Source organism: Thermobia domestica, chromosome 14 (assembly GCF_964235325.1).
Source record: "Thermobia domestica chromosome 14, izTheDome1.hap1.1, whole genome shotgun sequence".
Lineage (NCBI taxonomy): Eukaryota > Metazoa > Arthropoda > Insecta > Zygentoma > Lepismatidae > Thermobia > Thermobia domestica.
Genome location: NC_137467.1, coordinates 24373242 through 24395931, shown reverse-complemented (window position 1 = coordinate 24395931; position 22690 = coordinate 24373242). Strand labels below are relative to the sequence as shown.

Below are 22690 nucleotides of genomic sequence, written 5' to 3'. Positions count from 1 at the left end.
TGGTAAATATAAATTTATGACATGTGGTATATGTTAAACCAGAGAAGAAACGTTAATTTTGTCATACAAGTAAGTATTTTTGCACCTAAGTCCGATCCTAAATGCAAAAAGAATAGCAGGTCGCTCTAGAATTTCAAGTCTGGTGTAAAATTTCGGAGGCGCTGAACACCAGGCGATATGACCAAATGTAAATATATTCCACATAATTGCTTTGCATGTGTTAGTCAATATCTTGGAAATCTGGCCACCAAGAGGAAGAAGTTCTAAAGGATTTTTTGCCTTGGTAACAAGTTTCTGAAGCTTGGGTGTACTTCAGATCTTAACGTCAACATCGGAACCAACAATAATTTGTAAGTATATTGGAGTTTTAGCTGGCTGAGATTCCTCACTCATATCTGAAGTAAATTTGCATTCTATCGGATTTTGCTGCAGCATTTAGTAGGGAAAATAGCGAGTGTTTCTGTTTTGTCTTCACGAACTGCGAATCTCCATTAACTACATCAATTAAGAAAGCTAGTATTAATAGTTTGTGAGTTAGTACTAATATCCTTGATCCTGTTTCCAAGTGTCGGAAAAGCTGAATCATCATCATATTAACTACTTCCCGGTCCACTTTATCCGAAGTAACCAGATCCTGGCAGAGCAACCCAAGCTATTAAGTTTTCCGCATTTGTTTGAATTTGGACCAGAACGAGTAAATTCGCACTTTGTTTCATCGACCGTTCTTTCGTGGTTTCTTGCGAGATATTTCGTGTACAACATAGTCACGTTTGGGAGAAAAATTCGACCAGGACTGACCTACTTAGTAAAACGAAATAACTCGGGTTAAATCAGGAAGCGGTAAAGAAAGAAGTGACGGAAGAAGCCGATGGAGACGGTATAAGGTTAGCATAGAGTATGATTAAAAGAGAAGATAGGATAGAGACTTGTGGTACCATAGTATACGGTAAAGCTGGATGTGATAAAGAGTTGTCTATGCTATTCGATTGAGTATGAAAGAAAATATCACTTCAGAAAATACGAAGACCCAGGCTTAAAGAGTTTATAAAAGAATCCATACTAAAAAAGACGATGGAAAGCGTTTCCAAATCCATTAAAAAGAAACAGGAAGAAATTCATTATAGTGATAAGTAATAATAATAGTTAGAAGAATTAGTTGATCATGCTATAATAAGAACGAAATACAAGTTTAATGGAGAGGTAAAGCTGTCGATTAGTGAAGCAAGGCTGTGAACGTGACACAAGGAATTTCCAAAAACCTTTCCAAATGTCTAAGTTAGAAGGTTAACCGATAGGGTTGCACTAAATGAAGCAGTTCACTCTCTTTTAGAAACTACATATGTTAGATGCCTTTCAAACGAGAGAATAGAAACCAGTTCGAAGGAAAAATATATTTACCCAAGCTAGAAACAGGAAAAAATGACCGAACATTTCTTAAGTAGTAAGTGAGATACTTGGTCAAAATCAGTGGCAACACTCTTTTTCTGTTCGATGACGCATTGTATGCTATCGGAAGTGAATTCCCAAGTTAAAGCATTATCAATTTTTAAAGTGAGCTGGATGGAAGTTTGAAGTAATTGTGTATTTGCCTCTTCGGAAAATTTAGGGCTGAATCGATGTGTGCAGGGTGGAGGAGTAAATACTGAGTGAAGATGTGTGGATAAAGAATGTGCTTTGTCTTTCTCTGTATGTAAGGGTTGGTTTTCCTTTTAAGCATAAACATAAGTATGCCCAGTTAAGAGAAGAAACGTTTTCCAAAATATGATGGGATACGACTGTGTATTCAATAGCATGCTTTGCTCCAGGTACGACGTTTATGAACAATAATATAATTATGAACTGTCCTTTGCCAACGTAAAGTTTGAATCAAATACTCTGGATATCGTATTTGTATATTCTAAAACTAATGAGAGACTTTTTGACGAGCGTCAAATATCGCGGAGCTATCATAGATTGCTATAATTTGCCTCGTTATAGAGGTATGATTTTGTTATCGCAGCTGGAAGTAACTCTTCAAATTCTCAGTGACTGATTTCGATGTTTACAAGGGGGCAAGAACAATATCTATATCAGAATGATACTGATCTTCTTTTGTCTTGTTGTATAGTATAAGGTTTCTTATAACTCGTTCAGATAGGTGTCGTCGATGATAGGTGACAACGACTGTCTCCCGATGGTGGTCACTGCCGATACAATCTAGATCATATATATTACATTCATCGACCATAAAAACATTGCTAGAAACAACTTTGGGTGTAGACTGACAGCTTGGTCACGTATATCTATGCAATATATATACATATCCGTTTAAATGAAGAGTTATATGATCGAAAAACTCAGCTTTTTCACAATCAGAATGACTGTGAATATTGATATCCGATAGTGTGAAGAGGTTTTAAAATGGTGAAACAAGTAGGTGAAAACTGCAAGAGAAATGATATGACCGTACAGTGGAACTACTGTTAATATAAAGTGAGGCAGGTAAACTGTTGTTACTAGGTGTTCCGGTAATTGAATATGTTAAGAAAATGAGTTGAGTCTATAAACGAGTTTATTAGGAACTTCTACTGAAGCACTAACTTTGGCTCTTTCGTTGTTGTCTGCAAAGAAATTGATACCAAGAGAAACGGATTCCTCCAAACTACTCGGAATAGTGTTGCCTAAGCATTTAAATTTAATCGCAGGATTTAAACCATTTACAATTATGGACATTAATTCCATCTCAGATCTCGTAAAATTTAATAATTTCGAAGCATTTACTACAGAATCAATATAGTGTTCTACTAATTCATGAACTCCCATTTTTCTATAAATTCGGTCCGCAATTAACGAACTCCTCACTACAGGCGTAACAAATTTCGTCATTAAACGATCTTTCAAATTCTCCCAGGGAATATTCGATAACATAGCAGTTTGCATTTCTTTTAAAAATTCTCCACTGCACTTTACTGATGAAGCCATTAAAACCATACCTAAAGGATAATAGGAATCACTTAGGATCTCCTGGATTCGCAGCAAGAAATCAAAAACAATAAAACTATTATGCCCATTTACATTACTAAATTCACGGAATCGGCCATCCAAAATTCCAGAAATTTTCTTAAAATTATAATTAATAACCTGCTTTTCATCCAATCTAGACCAAGGTACAGAATTTCCTACACAACCTAATGATGATATTTCTACATTATCGTCTCTACTTTGAACCTGGCGAACTGATTCATTTTCGTATCTATTAGGAAATTCCCTATTTCCTATATTCCCTTCATATACATGTCCCTGATCTGACATTGACCTATTAATAGTACGTTGATCTATCCTATTAGAAGGACCAACTTCCAATGGAAATCTAGGAAATCTACTTTGTTCTGGGACTTGTGGAACAGCTCCTATTCTAATCTGAGGATTAACTATACTACTCTCATCAAAGTGTACAGATAGTCTTCTAGGAGTTGGATTACTAAAACTAGGCATACGATATCCAAAATTATTCATATTTCCAAAATTTTGATTACTCTGCCACGAATTCTCCTGCCACAATGGAGGATTTCCAGTATAACAAGGGTTAAAATCACTAATTCCGCATACCGTAGGCGTTTCAAGCATATCGCTAGATCCCCTTGTCGCCATTTGCGAGTTAAATCCGAACATTCTATTACTCTCACTATGCAGACTTCTTTCAGTACTTCGAAAAGGTACCGACGAACCTGAAGGTATACTACTCAAATATGAATATCCCGTTTGATCTACAGTAAAAACATCATCGGGCATATTTATATATACTGATTCGTCTCGCGATTCCATTTCATTACACAAAACAATATAGGCAAACAATAAATATAAATTTAATTTTCTACTCACACTACTTACTCTACTAGATACACAAAAATACATTAAATAATTACACTCTACACTCTTAGGATTCTCAATCGATCGGCATTCAATAATACGTACTAACAAATTCAAAAAAGAAGAGAAAAAATTTTTTTTTTTAAAATCCTTTTTCAAGAGGGGGGGGGAATATTTAATAACCACCAAATTACAAACGTACGCTTCACTATCTCGAAAATAAGGAATGACTTTACAAATATACTATACAAAGTCATTTATCCTAATATCGTGCCTAGTATACATTAGCCTTATTACTTTCTTTTGATATTCATTTCCCACAGAGAAGTGACCGACATTCACTGTTTTTAATGACCGAGAAATCACCACTCATCAATACAAACTGATATACTAATGATTTAATTTAATTTTTCTTTTATACAAATGAACCACCCTATATTTAAGAACTTCTAGTATCACCTTTCTATCCAATGCTCCCATCAATTTGGATAATTATTCCAAATTAAGCATTCCTGTTGAACTTACCTTGTAACCTCCCTCCCCCAATCTAATCCAAGTGGTACCCCCATTCCTGAGTAAGGTTGATCTAAACCCGCACCTCAGAAACAAGAATACAACAAGGAATCAGAAACGGGAAGAGAGATTACAGGTTGGAGCTTGTGTAGATCATTGAAGTTTGATGAGAGTATTGGATTTTTATTTTTTTTTTTTAAAGAAACTAGGATTTCAAAATTAACAAAAATCTAACAACAATTTTATTTTCTTAACAAAATACAAGATTTCTTTAAATCAAGAAAAATTTTTATTCATTGGTGATACTTTCCGAGTGGTAAGATTTCTTTTTTAAAAAAAAATTAAATTGGAGAAAGAATGAATGGGCCTCAAATAACACTTATGCACAAAAGATACTGAATGAAATATTCCGATAGCACGTCTTAACATAAACCGCGACCAACGTACCAGCTATTCAACAGCCCAAGGAAAAAAAAAAGAAAAAAAGGAATACCTCGTTCCGCGAGTGTCACACACACACGCACACGCTCCTCCATTCAATCCAGTCTACCCAACTAATCACAAAAACAACACAACATTGGACAGACAGAAAAAAAAAGAAAAAAAATACAACTGAATCAAAATTTAAAGAAAATAAAATAACACTTACCAATCACTCGTTCAGGCATACACCTTGCTCGACAACTCCCTCATTCTCTCGGTTTTAATCAAATTCGGAAAAAAAAGAAAAATGCAACATAATTCGCCACGAAACGTTAATAATACCGAACGTAAAGAAAGAAACTAAATACTCGCAAAAATACTCTCTTCGAAGAAAATATGTTACTAATTCCCGAAACAAAAGTAATTTTGGTATACGTGCAGTCCATTCATCCTTTCCTCAATTTGGTGATGTACACAGCTACCACGATTCAACAGGAATGGCGGAGTCGGCCCTCGTGCTCAGCTATCAGCAGACATGCAGGGTTGGAAACTCCTCTGTGGAGAAATATCATACATATAAATTTTAATTATCGTACTTTTCATCTCTATTGTAAACGTACGTTACAATTGACCGCCTGTGTGAGAAAAAAAAATTGAAACAATTTTTTTTTTTTACTCTTATTAATCAATCTCTAAGTTTAATTCTTTAACTGAACAAATACTTTTCTCAAATATATATATATAAATTTTAAATTATTCTTTAATTAATTTACTCTAATTCAATTATTGAATTTACTATTTAATAAACTACTTAAAAATTAAAAATTCTCAATATCTCTCAAATTCAGGAAAAATACAAATTTTTACAAATTCCAATCTATTCAATCTTTAATTTTTGCACATGAATATATCATAAATTTACAAAATTTAGACAATCTACATAATCTTTAATTAAATGTCACCATGGTCCATTATAATTTCTCTAATTAGAGTTCTGCTTGGCCAAGCTTCTGTCAATACCGAGTTACCTAGGACATTCTGATAAGATTTGAATCCCACTGGAAATATAAGACAAGTCATTAATAACAACATAAGTAAATTAATCTTATCTAATCTAAATTAGTCTATTCTATTTTCTTCTAGTCTTTTAGTCATTCCCCACATTATTTATTGATCCATCTTGATTCCTTCTGGCAAAATATTTCTTTATTTCCGATACATGAGCTCTCTTATACTCCTTTTCGTTATTTGGATTCACTGCTAAAATAGTATTCTTCGTAAGAAACCTCTCAATAGTATAGGGCCCTATCCATTTATTCGCCAGGCCTTTAGTTGTCTTATCACTAAGGGAACTCTTTACATGCGATTTAACTAATATTAAATCTCCTACATTAACATATACAGGTTGCCTTTGTTTTTCAAATATTTTCTTACGAGTTTGCCATGATCTTTTCATATTTTCTATTGCTAATTTCCAAATCTGTGCTTGATCTTTTTTGTTTACATCCTGATCGGACACGCACCAATGATTTTCTAAAGGGGTGTTAAACGGTCGACCATAATACAATTCATTAGGTGCTGCCTTCAAACCCGAATGTTCACAAATATTTAAGCTATATTGTAACTCGTAAATATTCTTCGCCCAATCAGTTTGTCGTTCTGAATAATAAGCCCTAAGCGTCGCCTTTAATGTTTTAATGAATCTTTCAGATATATTCGCCTCAGCGTGATAAGGCGAAAGCCTGATATGTTTAATACCAACACTATACATAAAACTCTTGAAGGTTTCTGATGTAAATATACTTGCGTTATCCGTTGACAACGTCTCTGGAAACGCATATTTACAAAATAATTCATACAGTTTATTAACAACTATTCTAGCATTTAAATTTGATAATTTTTCTAACATAACGAAACGAGATGCGTTATCTACACAAATCAAAAGATATTTAAAGCCTTTAGATCGGGGCAAAGGACCAGCTAGATCGCACATCCAGTTCTGATCTATACGACTAATGACTTTGGATCCTAATTCACCCATTTTCCTTTTATTACACTCTTTTACCTTTTGACAGATTTCACAAGATTTTACAAACTCATTTACCTCCTCAATTACTTTCGACCAAGTATACCTTTTAAGTATTTTAGCTAGTGTTCTCCGAATTCCTGAATGTCCACCTGTTAGCTGTTCATTATGATAGTATTCCATAATACCTCTTTTCAAACTGTCAGGAACTACAATTTTATAAGGGTTTGAAACCGCTTTAGTTTTCTTTACTAGCAATTTATCACTAATTAAGTAATTCTCTACTACTTGGCCTGATTCAATTTTCTTAATGATTTGATTCAATTCTGGATCGGATCTTTGTGATTCTGAAATTGGTTTATGAGCGAATGGATGTTTCCAAATATTTACCATAGCTAAATTACTTTCTCTAATTTTACTTCCCAAACCTGATTCTGTTAGATCATAGTCTACGGGATCATAAAGACGTGATAATAAATCAGCTAACTTATTATCACCTGATCTAATATGGTGAATAGTAAAATCAAAACTACACAGTTGTTCAACTAATGGTCCATACTTTAATAGTCTTTTAGGGTTTCCTAATATCCAACTTAAAGATTTATTGTCCGTATAGACTACAAAATGATTAACTAAATAATGTTTAAAACGAGTAATGGTTTTCACCAAACTAATAAACTCTATCTCGTATATTGACCGATGTCGATCTGGTTCACTTAATTTTTTTGAATAATATGCCACAGGTCTTACGTTATTATTTGCATCTAATTGACCTATCCATCCACCTATACTTTTACCACACCCATCGACATAGACGAAAAAAGGCTTACTTAAATCAGGTGTCTTTAAGATAGCATGTGTAGATAATAACTCTTTTATCTCTTCAAAGGCTCTTTGTTGTTCCCTTTCCCATTTAAAGGGTTTCTTAGGTGATCTCAAATCAGTAAGAGGAGCCAATATATCTTGTACATTTGGCAAAAACTTAGCCAAAAAATTTATTACCCCTAAGAATCTCATTAAACCTTTTCTATTTTTAGGAGGAGGCATATTTTTAATTGCCAGGATTCGAGTTGGATCAATTTGAATTGAATCACCGTCGACTAAGAATCCTAGATACATAATTTTCTTTTTACAAAAATAAGATTTTTCCTGTGAGATTGTTAACCCATGTTTTCTTAAACGATTTAATACCTTTTGAACTACCCTTCTATGTTGTTCAAAATCTGAATGAGCACACAATATGTCATCATAAAATATCTTTACTCCTTCATTTTCTAAATCTCCTAAGATTTTGGTCATAGCTCGAGCTAATAAATTACTACCAGTCTTTATTCCCATTGGTACACGGATAAATCTATAACATCCCTTAGGAGTAACGATTGTTGTAATCGACCTAGACTCTTCACTAATGCGAATTTGGTGGTATGCTTTGGACAAGTCCAGTCTGGAAAAGAAACGGCAACCAGCTAAACTAGCCAAACATTCTTCCATATTAGGAGTCGGAAAAACATCCCCTAAGATCATAGAATTCGCTTGAGTATAATTACCAACAAGTCTATGACTGCCATCCCGATTCTTAACTAAGAAACAACTGCTGCCATATTCGGAACAATCAGTTTCCTCAATAATACCTTCATCTATTAATTTCTTTATAAGGTCATCAAAAATTTTTTGTTCTTGTTTAGGAATCGGAAAGGGATTATGTCGAAATGGCTTTTGATCTTTCAAATATATTTTACATTCATAATCTCTCAAACATCCTATTTTTGATGTAATAACATCAGAATAATTAGCTCTTAGGTCGTCAACAAATTGCTGAACTTCAGGGTCTAGGTGATCCCAATCACTATCCTTAGGACTTGTGGGCAAAGTCCTTTCATTTGGTTTTTCACTCTGTGTGTGAGAGTTTTCCACCTGCGTAATTATAGGTTTCTCTCCTGAGGTGTCGTCCTGAGAAGGTCTATTCATCATGCGCAATAATTCATTAAATCGATGTGAAAATTGTTCATCGATATCCGAAATATCAGACTTATTATCCGATAATTGTTGTTTATCCGAACAATCCACGTGTTGCACCTCACTAGTTTCTAAATTGGAATTCAAATTCCTTTCCGAACTCACTATGTTAATCTTAAAATTGTTTTGGTCACCCTTGTCAACCGATCTAATCTGCTTATCGATTTTCATCCATTGGCCAACTAAGTCACCAGAGGTACTAGGTATATCTAATCCTGGAACATGGTTATCCAGACCTCCAGATGTTAAAGGACAACTCAATTTTTCCAAATGGCCATCCCTATTCACAGACTTAAATCCATTTAAACCCTGATCTGAAGAATTAATTGTCTCTTGTAACCTTAACTGTTCACATTGTCTTCTCATATGATCTCCCATGGTTCCCGATGTTAAATTCTGAGATCCTGTATAATGGCCAAGCACGTCTCCTGATTTAAACCCATCGATGTTATTAAATGCTTTATCCTGAAAATTATCTCGTAAGGAGTCCTCTTTTGATTTATAAAACTGGCCATTACGACGTATTGATCTCAACCTCACATCAGATTCCATGAATTGGTCACCATGATCTCCCGATGTGAACCCTTCGACTTGATTTTGGATGTCATCATTCCGATCACTAAAGTTAACTGGCACATACCGAGTTGAAAATAAGTCAATCATATCGCCTGATCTAGGTTTATCATTATTAATATGAGACTGGCCACCACTATCACCTGATGTAAACCCCTGAGTAAAAATTCGAAATTGATTTTCCATCAATTTAGGGTTAACTTCTTCATTCCGTCCCTGTCTATATATATCACTTCCTTCTAAGTTCAACATACTAGATTCTATTTGTGAATGGCCATCTAATTCACCGGATCTCAATCCCGTTCTATTAATCGACAAGTAATCCTCCACCGGATTCACTAGTTCTAATTTAAACTCATTACTATAATTTCGTGACTGGACATCTCGATCACCAGACAAGATTTTTCCTACTGATGGTGTACACTGGCCAACCACATCATCCGATGTCAATCTCATCTTCGATTGCAATGGAGATCGCATTCGGTCATATGTTCTATCACTCTCCGCTGATACTTGCGGACTATAAATATTTTTAGTAGTCTTCCTAGAATGGCCTGACAACTCTCCTGACCTATCACTACTGCTAGGTATAGTCAATAATTTTTCCTCTATTTCCTCCAATGACCGATTACACTGAACACTGGTTTCTAATAAATTTTTAAAAACTAAATTTCGGTAGAACTGTGTTCCCTTATTTTGAGAAGGACGTAAACACATATAAATATATGCGGACAGCTGATCTCCTCGAGTTAAATCACTTCGTCCATTATATGAAAAATGAACTGAAGTCGAGGTTCCCTCTGTTAACCATTGTATAGATGTTCGTCGCAATCCATCGCGTAACCAAAGTATGTCATTGACCAAATCTACCTTTGCTTGTAAAGCTTTCAAATATGGAATGCCTAGCAAAATACTACACGGGAACGGATCCACCACACGAAAACACACTGCTTGTTTAACTCCTGCCACCTCAATGTTCAACGTAATTTCTTTGTTCGAAACTAATTTACCAGCAGCAGTAGCCACTTCAAAAAGTTGAACTTCTTTCGATTGGTTCGGATTTATTTTAAGTTTTTCTAACAATTCGCCAGAGACAAAATTAAAAGAGCTGCCTGTATCAATATATATTTTCACATTCACCCCATTCACACGACCACTCACCAAGGGTGCCGTTTTATTTTGAGCAACAGATGGTACCACTTTTATAGCATTGGAATCACCAAACCCAAAATTCCGCCTATTTGTTCCCGACTGTACATTACTTTCTTTCCAATTTTTATTCCTAAACTTATTTTCATATTTATTTCTTTGTTTACCTGTATTTACACAACCATCACTTGGAGTCCTTCCCTTGTGAGTTACATCAAACTTATTATCAGCGCGACTCTCTTTCAAATTATGGGAGCTATAATTACTTACATATTTTTTATCTTTATTTTCTTTACTTGCTAACCTACTATATTCAACTTTAGAACACTTATACTGTTGATATTCAAATACTTTCCTACGCAATTCCTCCAAACTACTCGGAATAGTGTTGCCTAAGCATTTAAATTTAATCGCAGGATTTAAACCATTTACAATTATGGACATTAATTCCATCTCAGATCTCGTAAAATTTAATAATTTCGAAGCATTTACTACAGAATCAATATAGTGTTCTACTAATTCATGAACTCCCATTTTTCTATAAATTCGGTCCGCAATTAACGAACTCCTCACTACAGGCGTAACAAATTTCGTCATTAAACGATCTTTCAAATTCTCCCAGGGAATATTCGATAACATAGCAGTTTGCATTTCTTTTAAAAATTCTCCACTGCACTTTACTGATGAAGCCATTAAAACCATACCTAAAGGATAATAGGAATCACTTAGGATCTCCTGGATTCGCAGCAAGAAATCAAAAACAATAAAACTATTATGCCCATTTACATTACTAAATTCACGGAATCGGCCATCCAAAATTCCAGAAATTTTCTTAAAATTATAATTAATAACCTGCTTTTCATCCAATCTAGACCAAGGTACAGAATTTCCTACACAACCTAATGATGATATTTCTACATTATCGTCTCTACTTTGAACCTGGCGAACTGATTCATTTTCGTATCTATTAGGAAATTCCCTATTTCCTATATTCCCTTCATATACATGTCCCTGATCTGACATTGACCTATTAATAGTACGTTGATCTATCCTATTAGAAGGACCAACTTCCAATGGAAATCTAGGAAATCTACTTTGTTCTGGGACTTGTGGAACAGCTCCTATTCTAATCTGAGGATTAACTATACTACTCTCATCAAAGTGTACAGATAGTCTTCTAGGAGTTGGATTACTAAAACTAGGCATACGATATCCAAAATTATTCATATTTCCAAAATTTTGATTACTCTGCCACGAATTCTCCTGCCACAATGGAGGATTTCCAGTATAACAAGGGTTAAAATCACTAATTCCGCATACCGTAGGCGTTTCAAGCATATCGCTAGATCCCCTTGTCGCCATTTGCGAGTTAAATCCGAACATTCTATTACTCTCACTATGCAGACTTCTTTCAGTACTTCGAAAAGGTACCGACGAACCTGAAGGTATACTACTCAAATATGAATATCCCGTTTGATCTACAGTAAAAACATCATCGGGCATATTTATATATACTGATTCGTCTCGCGATTCCATTTCATTACACAAAACAATATAGGCAAACAATAAATATAAATTTAATTTTCTACTCACACTACTTACTCTACTAGATACACAAAAATACATTAAATAATTACACTCTACACTCTTAGGATTCTCAATCGATCGGCATTCAATAATACGTACTAACAAATTCAAAAAAGAAGAGAAAAAATTTTTTTTTTTAAAATCCTTTTTCAAGAGGGGGGGGGAATATTTAATAACCACCAAATTACAAACGTACGCTTCACTATCTCGAAAATAAGGAATGACTTTACAAATATACTATACAAAGTCATTTATCCTAATATCGTGCCTAGTATACATTAGCCTTATTACTTTCTTTTGATATTCATTTCCCACAGAGAAGTGACCGACATTCACTGTTTTTAATGACCGAGAAATCACCACTCATCAATACAAACTGATATACTAATGATTTAATTTAATTTTTCTTTTATACAAATGAACCACCCTATATTTAAGAACTTCTAGTATCACCTTTCTATCCAATGCTCCCATCAATTTGGATAATTATTCCAAATTAAGCATTCCTGTTGAACTTACCTTGTAACCTCCCTCCCCCAATCTAATCCAAGTGGTACCCCCATTCCTGAGTAAGGTTGATCTAAACCCGCACCTCAGAAACAAGAATACAACAAGGAATCAGAAACGGGAAGAGAGATTACAGGTTGGAGCTTGTGTAGATCATTGAAGTTTGATGAGAGTATTGGATTTTTATTTTTTTTTTTTAAAGAAACTAGGATTTCAAAATTAACAAAAATCTAACAACAATTTTATTTTCTTAACAAAATACAAGATTTCTTTAAATCAAGAAAAATTTTTATTCATTGGTGATACTTTCCGAGTGGTAAGATTTCTTTTTTAAAAAAAAATTAAATTGGAGAAAGAATGAATGGGCCTCAAATAACACTTATGCACAAAAGATACTGAATGAAATATTCCGATAGCACGTCTTAACATAAACCGCGACCAACGTACCAGCTATTCAACAGCCCAAGGAAAAAAAAAAGAAAAAAAGGAATACCTCGTTCCGCGAGTGTCACACACACACGCACACGCTCCTCCATTCAATCCAGTCTACCCAACTAATCACAAAAACAACACAACATTGGACAGACAGAAAAAAAAAGAAAAAAAATACAACTGAATCAAAATTTAAAGAAAATAAAATAACACTTACCAATCACTCGTTCAGGCATACACCTTGCTCGACAACTCCCTCATTCTCTCGGTTTTAATCAAATTCGGAAAAAAAAGAAAAATGCAACATAATTCGCCACGAAACGTTAATAATACCGAACGTAAAGAAAGAAACTAAATACTCGCAAAAATACTCTCTTCGAAGAAAATATGTTACTAATTCCCGAAACAAAAGTAATTTTGGTATACGTGCAGTCCATTCATCCTTTCCTCAATTTGGTGATGTACACAGCTACCACGATTCAACAGGAATGGCGGAGTCGGCCCTCGTGCTCAGCTATCAGCAGACATGCAGGGTTGGAAACTCCTCTGTGGAGAAATATCATACATATAAATTTTAATTATCGTACTTTTCATCTCTATTGTAAACGTACGTTACAAGGTATCAACTTTGAGTGTAGTCTCATTTACTATAAATAGCAGTAACTGCTGAAATACTATTCAGTGTTGCGATAAAGAGTGAATGTTCTGAAAAAGGAGTGCAAGAACCATATGTATGCACAATTTTACTGCATTAAACTGTAGTATCTCTGGGAGCAATGGGGAAATGAACATACGATCTAGGATATGTAGCATAAAAAATTAACTTGAATTTCAGCCGAGGACACTCTAATAACATGTTGTAGTATAAGTTGGCGTTGGAATGGGAACATATTTTGTGGAATGAGGGTAATGTAACGTAGGAAGTTATCCACAATAATGCTATATGTGATAGATTGTGAAGAAGGCACGTTACAACCTGTTGTCCGAAGCGGAACCGTCATCTCAGAATGGTCAGGAGATGGTGCTGGGTTGCCTTTATATTTGTAGCTATACGTTGGGATCTTGTCATTGGAGGTATAGAGGTAGCACAGGTCAAGTATAGAAGTAATGTTTGCATATTAGGGCATCTTTTAGTATTAATGGCGCCAGCAAATAAGCCACATTCTACGACATTTGAACACTTGAACTTTTATGTTGATTATAAACCTGGCAACTTTCTCATCTAGCTGGAAGAGGGAAACTGGTTCAAGATGGTTCAAGGTATTAATGTAGGATTATCAACTGGTCAAACCATTACGTTGCATGTTACTATTTCTTATATGCATACTTTTGGCCACTTCTATTCCATCAGCCTTTAACTTCTCGATCGCCTCATCATCAGCTATGTCAGGTGAACTACACGAATAACTACGAACATCGTTGGTGTTCTCGAAAAAGGAAGAGTTCGCTTATTTTTGTCTTGGAATCTTGGAGAGTTGCTCAGTTTTACCAACAATCTTGTAGCTTGCATTATTACAGAAAGTGATGACAAAATTTTAGCCCTCTGATTTCATAATAGCACCGCCTTTGGTGTAAATTATCTGCTGGACAGTGGTTTGTGGAAGGTATTTAATGATCTGGTCAAAGATGTGATCAGTGTTACTGTACTTTGTATCGAATTAAGAAGAAATGAATGCAATTTAGGCCCAGCATATTGTAGTAACCGAACAATGGACGTACTAGGATCCCCAACGTCCGCCTGCATTGGTTCCGACTTCCAGCCTTCGAATATAGCTAGAAGATTGAGAACTGAAAAGCTAGATAGCTGACTCTAAGCTGCCCTCCAAGAGCCGTCGGGCACGGTGATTGTTTATTTTGATAACATTAGGATATGATTTGTTATCCACCACTTGCTTGGGTATAGGGCGTTGACATACATAGGGCCCACGCCTTCCCTCTTAACAGAAACAGGAAAGGAATGACCGACTCAGCCAGCAGTAAAAGAAGAGCTGTTTACACTTACATCAAACACTCTTATGAAATTAATGCACGGTTTTATACCATGAGAAGCAATAGAAAGCTTGTTTGTGGACAAGAAAATATCACCTGTTTACTACAACGGCTAACAGTATCCATAGGAGGCATTAACACAGAAATTCTATTTACAGCCCAAGGAAAAGGCCTTAATGACATTCATATAAAAAATTATTAGGAACAGTTTTTAAAACCAGATAGAAAATAAACATTACCAATTCACGAGGTATTAATTACTCGATTTTATGATTCATAGGTTAACGTATGCACTGCATTATGTATAATCGCTTCCTTACTTTTTCGGTTATTGTCTTTCCGTGTTTTTCTTACATCTAAGACACAACTTTCAGAGTTTCTACTAATTTATATTTACAACTAAGAGATTATATTGTGTTCCCTTAACCAAACAAGTATTCTTAATCCAGAATTCCCTTGTAGTGAATGTTGTAGTAATTTCGTTTGTTTAATATCCTTTTGCGAACTTGTATTTTTGTTCCGATCTTCGAGTTGACTAAGAAACTTCATCAGTCCAGCTTATTTCATGAATGTTTCCATACTGTGTTACGTATATTCTTATTGGATAATAGTGTTTTGAACTCTTTCAATTCTTCCCTGTCCTTAGGGTACAATGGAAACTATTGTTCATAATCAAATCGGATCCGTTTTACCCTTCTCTCAGTTTTCTTTTAACGTGTATCATAATAAAGTGTATAATAATCCTGACTCAATATTCTTTCTAAGCCAATTCGCGATCACTCAACCACGTATGCCATATTCAACCAATTCATGGCAATATTCTGAAACTTTAGATGTATAGTCAAATGCTTCCAGCTACATACTTTTCGAATATCGTCTTTGTTACAAAAGTATGTTGAAGCAGTTTTGAATACCTCAGAGAGATTTCTGAAGCTCTATTTCGAAACTTCTCATTGTTGTATTTAATCTTGAATTGAATAGTCTCAAAATGTCTAAAGTCGAGTAGTATCAAAGTACATAAAGTAACAGGTATCCTCAATTCACATTTAGAGTTCTGATGGGGTCACTTTTCTTGACGTCTTGTGGAGGAAGTATTGTCCTGCTTGACACACTATACTAACTAGCACAATTACGTATGCAGTACTTCACTTGTTCTCTTGAACGATACATGACGATACACGAGGATGTAATAAAATAGAGGATCTGCCCATATGTATCTTCATCCTATTAACTAAATGAAGACAGAAAACAACCTAATTATGACACATCTGATGGGCTACTCTCGTTTCCGTCATATGTGTTTGCTCAAAACTTTGTGATCTTCATATGTAGACATGTATTGTGTCTATCGTTTATTTTTGTTCGAGCTGTTACTTCAGACTTATACAATGGTTATATGCTGCATCAATGTATGCTCAGTTTGGAGTGAGAAGAAATTACCATTATTAACATTTCAAAGTTAAAGAAATTACCAATCTTAAGAAAGGAATGAGTGTGACACATGGCTCCACGATATTTTTGGCATGGGCAGGTAATGTATTTTCGAACATCGTTAACGATACCTCCACGTGACGTCACCGACCGCAAAGTATCCTGGGAAAAATGAGAGCGGAAAGGCTGAATCGAGAGCCCCCCTGGTATAGTATGTATACTGAAATCTTCTCCACGATTCCACTATGCAGGGATGTGACATTTTATTTACAACGAACACACTTACACGATCAGTTAATTTTAAGTATTCATATATTTATCATCATAAAACTACGCGCATTGTAAAACTAACTAATATATTTAAATGTGAACATACTGTTATGTTCTTCAAATTCTTCAATAACATTTATCTAACTCTGTTCACAACTTGCGCGTCCAATACGGAAATAGTAAGTTCCGTTTTCATTATGACGACATTATTACATTTGTTTATTTTATTTGTCTTTGAGAGCTTTGTAAATTGAAACATTTTAACCAACCCAAGATTACGTGATATTAAAAGTACTTCAAATTGGAAGATGGAATTGTCCACCTGAGGTAGGATCAATACGTCAACTTGATTTTTTAAAAATATAATCCAGTGTTGCTTCGGCAAAGTGTATTACATTTTCACACAAAAAGGTACAAATGTTTATTTATGGAGGGTCAGTCCTTAAAGTAGTAGGACTGAGTCAATTAAAAATAAGATATTGACAGAAATAACAATTACGCTTATGATCCTCATGCATCCACACACCGCTGCCAGCGGGATTTCCAGTTTTCATACGCTTCCTGGAAGGTGGAAACTGGAATGGTGTTCAGCTGACTCGTCACGGTCTTTTGTAATGCTTCTACCGAGCCGTGATGATGGCCTCTTAGGGTGGTTTTGAGGCGGGGAAAGAGGAAAAAGTATGGTGGGGCAAGGTCGGGACTGTACGGTGACTGGCAAGGTTGCAATATTATGTTGGGCCAGATACGCCACCACTCGGAAGACTGTGTGGCTCGACGCATTGTCATGATGCAGTCGTCAGAAATTGGCGATGGCTGGGCGGACGCGGACGATGCGTTTCCTCAGCAGTTCCAGGACCTGGAGATATAAAAACTGCATTGACAGTCCGTCCGTGTGGAACAAATTCCCTGTGGATCACTCCTTGTGAATCGAAAAGGCAAATGAGCATGCTTTTCACTTTGGATTTCGTCATACGCGCCTTTTTAGGGTATGGGGAATTTCGGGTGTGCCATTCCGCGCTTTGACGTTTGGTCGAAGGGTCATACTCAAACGTCCACGTCTCGTCCCCAATCACCACATTGTCTAACAAGTTCGGATTTGCACTCACTTCTTCAAGAAGGTCCTGGCAGATCCGTTTGTGAACGACCTTTTGCTCGTCTGTCAGCACTCGCGGCACCAACTTTGCACACATTTTCCTCATTTGCAATTGTTCATGCACAATTTCGAGAACTTGGGTTTTAGCAATGCAAAGTTCATCGACAATCTTGCGAACAGTTAATCTTCGGTCACTGTCCAGCAAATTCTTCACTCTTGCAACATTTTCCTCCGTTTGGAGCTCGAAGATCGTCCTGACAGTGCAGCGTCTTCAACTTCTTCTCTCCCCTCCCCAAACAGCTCGTGCTACTCAAAAGCACTCGATCTTCCAATGACGTTATCACCGTACGCCGTCTTGATCATTTCATTAGTCTCTTTCCCAGTTTTACCGAGCTTCACGCAAAATTTGATGGCGTAAAGGTTTTCCAAAAGATTGGCCATTACGCAGCGTGACGAGGGTCACTCGCAGATGTTACGATGACGAGCGATATTTACCCTGTTATGGATGGCAGCCGACTGGCGCTGCTTCCTGTCTTTCCTTAGACCCACCTCAACCAACAAGAGGTGGAGTAACCGCCGTCAGTTTGTAAAAAGAAAAGAAAAAATCAGTCCTACTACTTTAAGGACTGACCCTGTAATTTGGATTTAGGTTACCATAGCACGACACGTTGTCAGATTACGAATCGAGGAAAAAGCTTTTTGGTATAGAGTTTAGCTGCAAAATATAGTTTTGATTAATCAGAATATATTGAAATACGAAACGACATGGTGTGGGGATTCAACATGAAGGATTAATGTTAGGTAACAATATTATCCTGTTTAGAAAAGGACTTGTCAGAAAATATTCACAGAATTCGAGGACAAAGACAAGAACTTGGTACGATAATCAAAGTAACATTGATACGATTTTTGATTCTTGGAATACAGGAAGTCGTTATACGGCACACACGCTACAATCATTTTACGTTAACAATCAAATATTATTAACAATTTAAAGGATTCAATGTGATAAGAATATACTTTCTTCTATCACTCTTAAAGGCACGTGGTGTAATTTTCTTATCCTAAATGTACGTTTTTCAACAGAAGATAAGGAGAACTATATAAAAGACAGCTTTTACGAATAATTAGAACTGGTATTTCACCAACTCACGCGAGAAAACTCCCAAAGGGAATTTCAATGTGAAAGTACGACAAGAGAATATTGAACCGAGGTTAGAGAAAGAAAGTCTCCATTGAGAAAGTAATGACAACGGTGTTAGACTCTTGAAATTAACAACATTCATAAGTTATATCGAGAAGAGTACAAAATTCTCACATTACGATATTCATAAATATATTAGTACCTGAAAAAATACAAACAAATTTATCTCGTTTTAATAGATAGAACAAGACAGTCTAGCATAATTGATGTGCAGTCGTTCAGACGAGCTGACTGTGACACTGATCATTATATGGTATCAACGTTGATAAGAGAGTGCAATTATCGTTGAACAAGTAAAATATTCAACATCTGAAACTGGAAACGTTTAATCTAAAAATGTAAAGAAGAGAAAGGGGGAAGGTAACTAAATTTGAAGTGCCAAATAAATTCTCAGTTTTATAGGGTTTCGAAGTGTATTAGTATGGATGATACTTCGGTTGAACTTAGAAATATAATTACCATTTATCAATTGAAAAATTCGTACACCATACTGAAATACATAGGAAAAACCAGTTCGACCAAGAATGCACTGAATTAGCAGAGAAGATAAAAGAGACAAACAGTGTTGGCCACAAAGTCCAAACAATATAACTACACAAAATATCATTTACATAACACGGACAAGTTCCAAAATATTTACTACAAAGAAGCTACATTTTTGAAAAGCTGAAATTAGTAAACATGAAGTAATAGTAAAAACAAGAAAACATTCGTGACATGTATATCAAATAATTTAAGAAAGACTATCAACCATGCACTTATAAAATAAAGAGAGGCAAAGAAACAATTTTCACTGACACAAATAGAATTTCGAATGAGTGGAAATATATCTGTGACGATTCCTTAACCTCCACCAAAGAACTAATGTTAATGCATACAACAGAACCATATACTATACAGCCTAACTGAATAGAAATAGTAATTATTTTAAAAATTAAAAGAAACAAACATTTCACGGACAGATGACTTTCCGGCTGAGTTACTTTTAACTGAAGACGAAAAATTGAGGAAAGAGATTTACAAACTCATTCCTCTTAACTGAACGAGGGTTAATTCCAACAAGAATGGAATTAATGAATCATTATTCCAATCCACAAGAAAGGCAACAAAACTGTTTGTAATATTTATTGACGGTTTTCTCTTTCTCAACATCTTATAAAATCCTCTGAAACGCTATATTAGCAAGATTAACCAATAGCATAGGTGAAATTATTGGAGATTATTAGTGCAGATTTAGGGAAAATAGATGAACAATCGAGCTGATATTTACCAGTTGACAAATACTCTAAAAGAAATGGGAGTACAACACCTCGGCACATTATTTATTTATTTATTGATTTTAGAAAGGTGTACGACTCGGTTAGGAAGGAAATACTGTAAACAATCTTTGGTTTACCGAAAAGCTAGTTAGATTAAGATGTTCTAAAAGCATCTTCAAGGTTAAGTCTGAGTAGGAAAATTCCAGTCCAAGAGCTCACACATTGAGAATGTAATGAAAGAAAAATATGGAATTATTATTATTCATTTTTTTTCACTCACGAGCTATAAGGAAATTCAAAGATAAAATATGGGCGTAGACTTCAATCTTATCCATCATGTTATGACGTATGCTGATGATATAAATCTGATAGGGGTTACAGGAGAACAAGATCTTAGAAAATGCTCACTGGGACATGGATTTGGAAGAATACAAAAAAATTATAAAAAAATAAAGTAATTGAAGTTCACCTGAATCATGATAATACTCCAAAGTATGGACATGTTAAGATATCAAATAAAACTGTCGACAAAGTGGATTCATTCAAATACCTAGGACTTGTATTGAGAGACCGAAACCATTTTTACAAATTTATTAATTTTTTCCTGAAAGAAGGGAATTTGCTTTATTGTTCAGTACAAAATAATTTACTTTTACCAAGTCTGTCGAGGAATATGAATCTTAAAATATATGAAACAATAAGCACGATTGTTATTCTCTATGGTAAGGAAACGTGGTCGCTATGTCTGAAGGAAGAACGCAGACTAAAAGTACTTGAGAATAAAATCCTGAAACGAATATTCGGATCCAAGAAGAACGGGATTGGGAAATGAAGGAGACCTAATTTCAAGAAACTGCATAACGTATATGTTTATCAAACATTGTTAAGGTAATCAAGTCAAGGAGGGTGAGGTGGGCAGGTTACACAGCCCGAATGGAAGAAAATAGGAATACTGTCGAAGTTTTAACTGGAAATATGCTTGGAAAAAGATCATTAAGAAGACTAGGTGCAGATGGGAGAAGAACATTATGATATATCTTGTAGAAAATAGTAATAAAAAATAAAGGCCAAGGTAGGTGTGAGAAATGTTTATTCATATACTTGTAGTCGCACAAGTTGAAGTTGAAAGCAGTAAATAAAATTGGAGTCAAAGTATCCGAAATAACTTTTATAATCAAGGTGTAATTGATATAAATGTTAGAAGAAAGTTTTTATGGGTGACAACCATACATTTTTGTGAGTACTCCTAATATACCTTCAACGCTAGGTGCACAAATTAATCAATAATGAGACAGTTAATGACCTAGTCTTCGATTGCAAATATTAGGTAAATTCATTATTTTTATACACCATAATCTGTGTCTCTTTCGAGATTAGAAAACTACTCGCATGATTTGGAGCTGAATCTGATGACCAGGAAGAGTGATTTATGTTTTCTTCTAGCACAAACAACGCCAATACACTGTTAGACAGTGTAAGGTAGTCGGTCTTTCCTGACTAGTCATCTCACCAACATGGAATGCTATTTGGTGCTTGATATTTACATCTTCTTACCACATTACTAGATTTCTTCTCCGTAGAACATTTAGATTGCATGTAACACTTTATGAAAATAAGAACGAAATTTTAATCACGTATATAAAATTGTAACTTATGCATGTATATTATCCCAACCTTTTCCAATATATTTGCAGAATAAAGAAATTCAAAGTTTGTAACCAATGCCAATACATATTCACTAACACTAGATTCTCAGACGAGATGAATGAATTTGACTTAAAAATTTATTTGAGGATTAATAAGACTAAATACTTTACATTAAATATGAGACCAAACAAAACCATATTTCCTTAGAAGAATATTCAAAGAAATTTGAAGAAATATAATGCAGTACACAGCCAGAGACTTACTTGATACGTTTCTATGATCTTTGAAAAATTTTTCGAATAAATCCTGTTCAACAGTTTGGTCACAGCTTATAAACCTATTTGCTGGTATAAAAGGTGAAATATCTATACAATCAGGAACAGAAAATAATGGAGCGGGGAGAGGTATAAAGAGTAAGTGAATACGTTCTACTACGCTCGTCCCCATTCACTGAATCCCTTCGCTTTCGAAATATTTCGTACCACTCAAAAGTAGTTGTTCGGCTTGATAGTGAATCACCACGTTTAGTGATTCCTTTTTAATGTGTCTGTTGCAGCAGGATTTAATTGGTACACGTTCTTTCCTTCTCTCTATTTCGCACTTTGAGACAAACAGCAACATTAAGAATCACACGTCTGGGCTTCTAAACTAATGCAACTGCACTGACACCAATTTTGTATTCGTTTTAAGTAGATTTACTAATACATAATTTAGTTGCCGTC

General features: G+C 35.1%; 1 protein-coding gene across 1 annotated transcript; it reads right to left on the bottom strand.

Annotated features, from left to right (window-relative positions):
• Positions 1–2520: 2520 nt before the first annotated feature.
• LOC145669749 (uncharacterized) lies at positions 2521–13687 on the bottom strand. The gene is made up of 2 exons (XM_081738086.1): positions 13293–13687; positions 2521–5843 (listed from the first exon to the last, which is right to left on the bottom strand). Exon 2 carries the CDS (start codon positions 3892–3894, stop codon positions 2521–2523), a length of 1374 nt encoding a protein of 457 aa, XP_081594212.1. The 5' UTR covers positions 3895–5843; positions 13293–13687.
• Between the last annotated feature and the right edge of the window lie 9003 nt (positions 13688–22690).

Excerpts from the sequence above, each read along its gene's own strand:
- LOC145669749 (XM_081738086.1), bottom strand. The coding sequence starts at position 3,894 with ATGTATTTTTGTGTATCTAGTAGAGTAAGTAGTGTGAGTAGAAAATTA.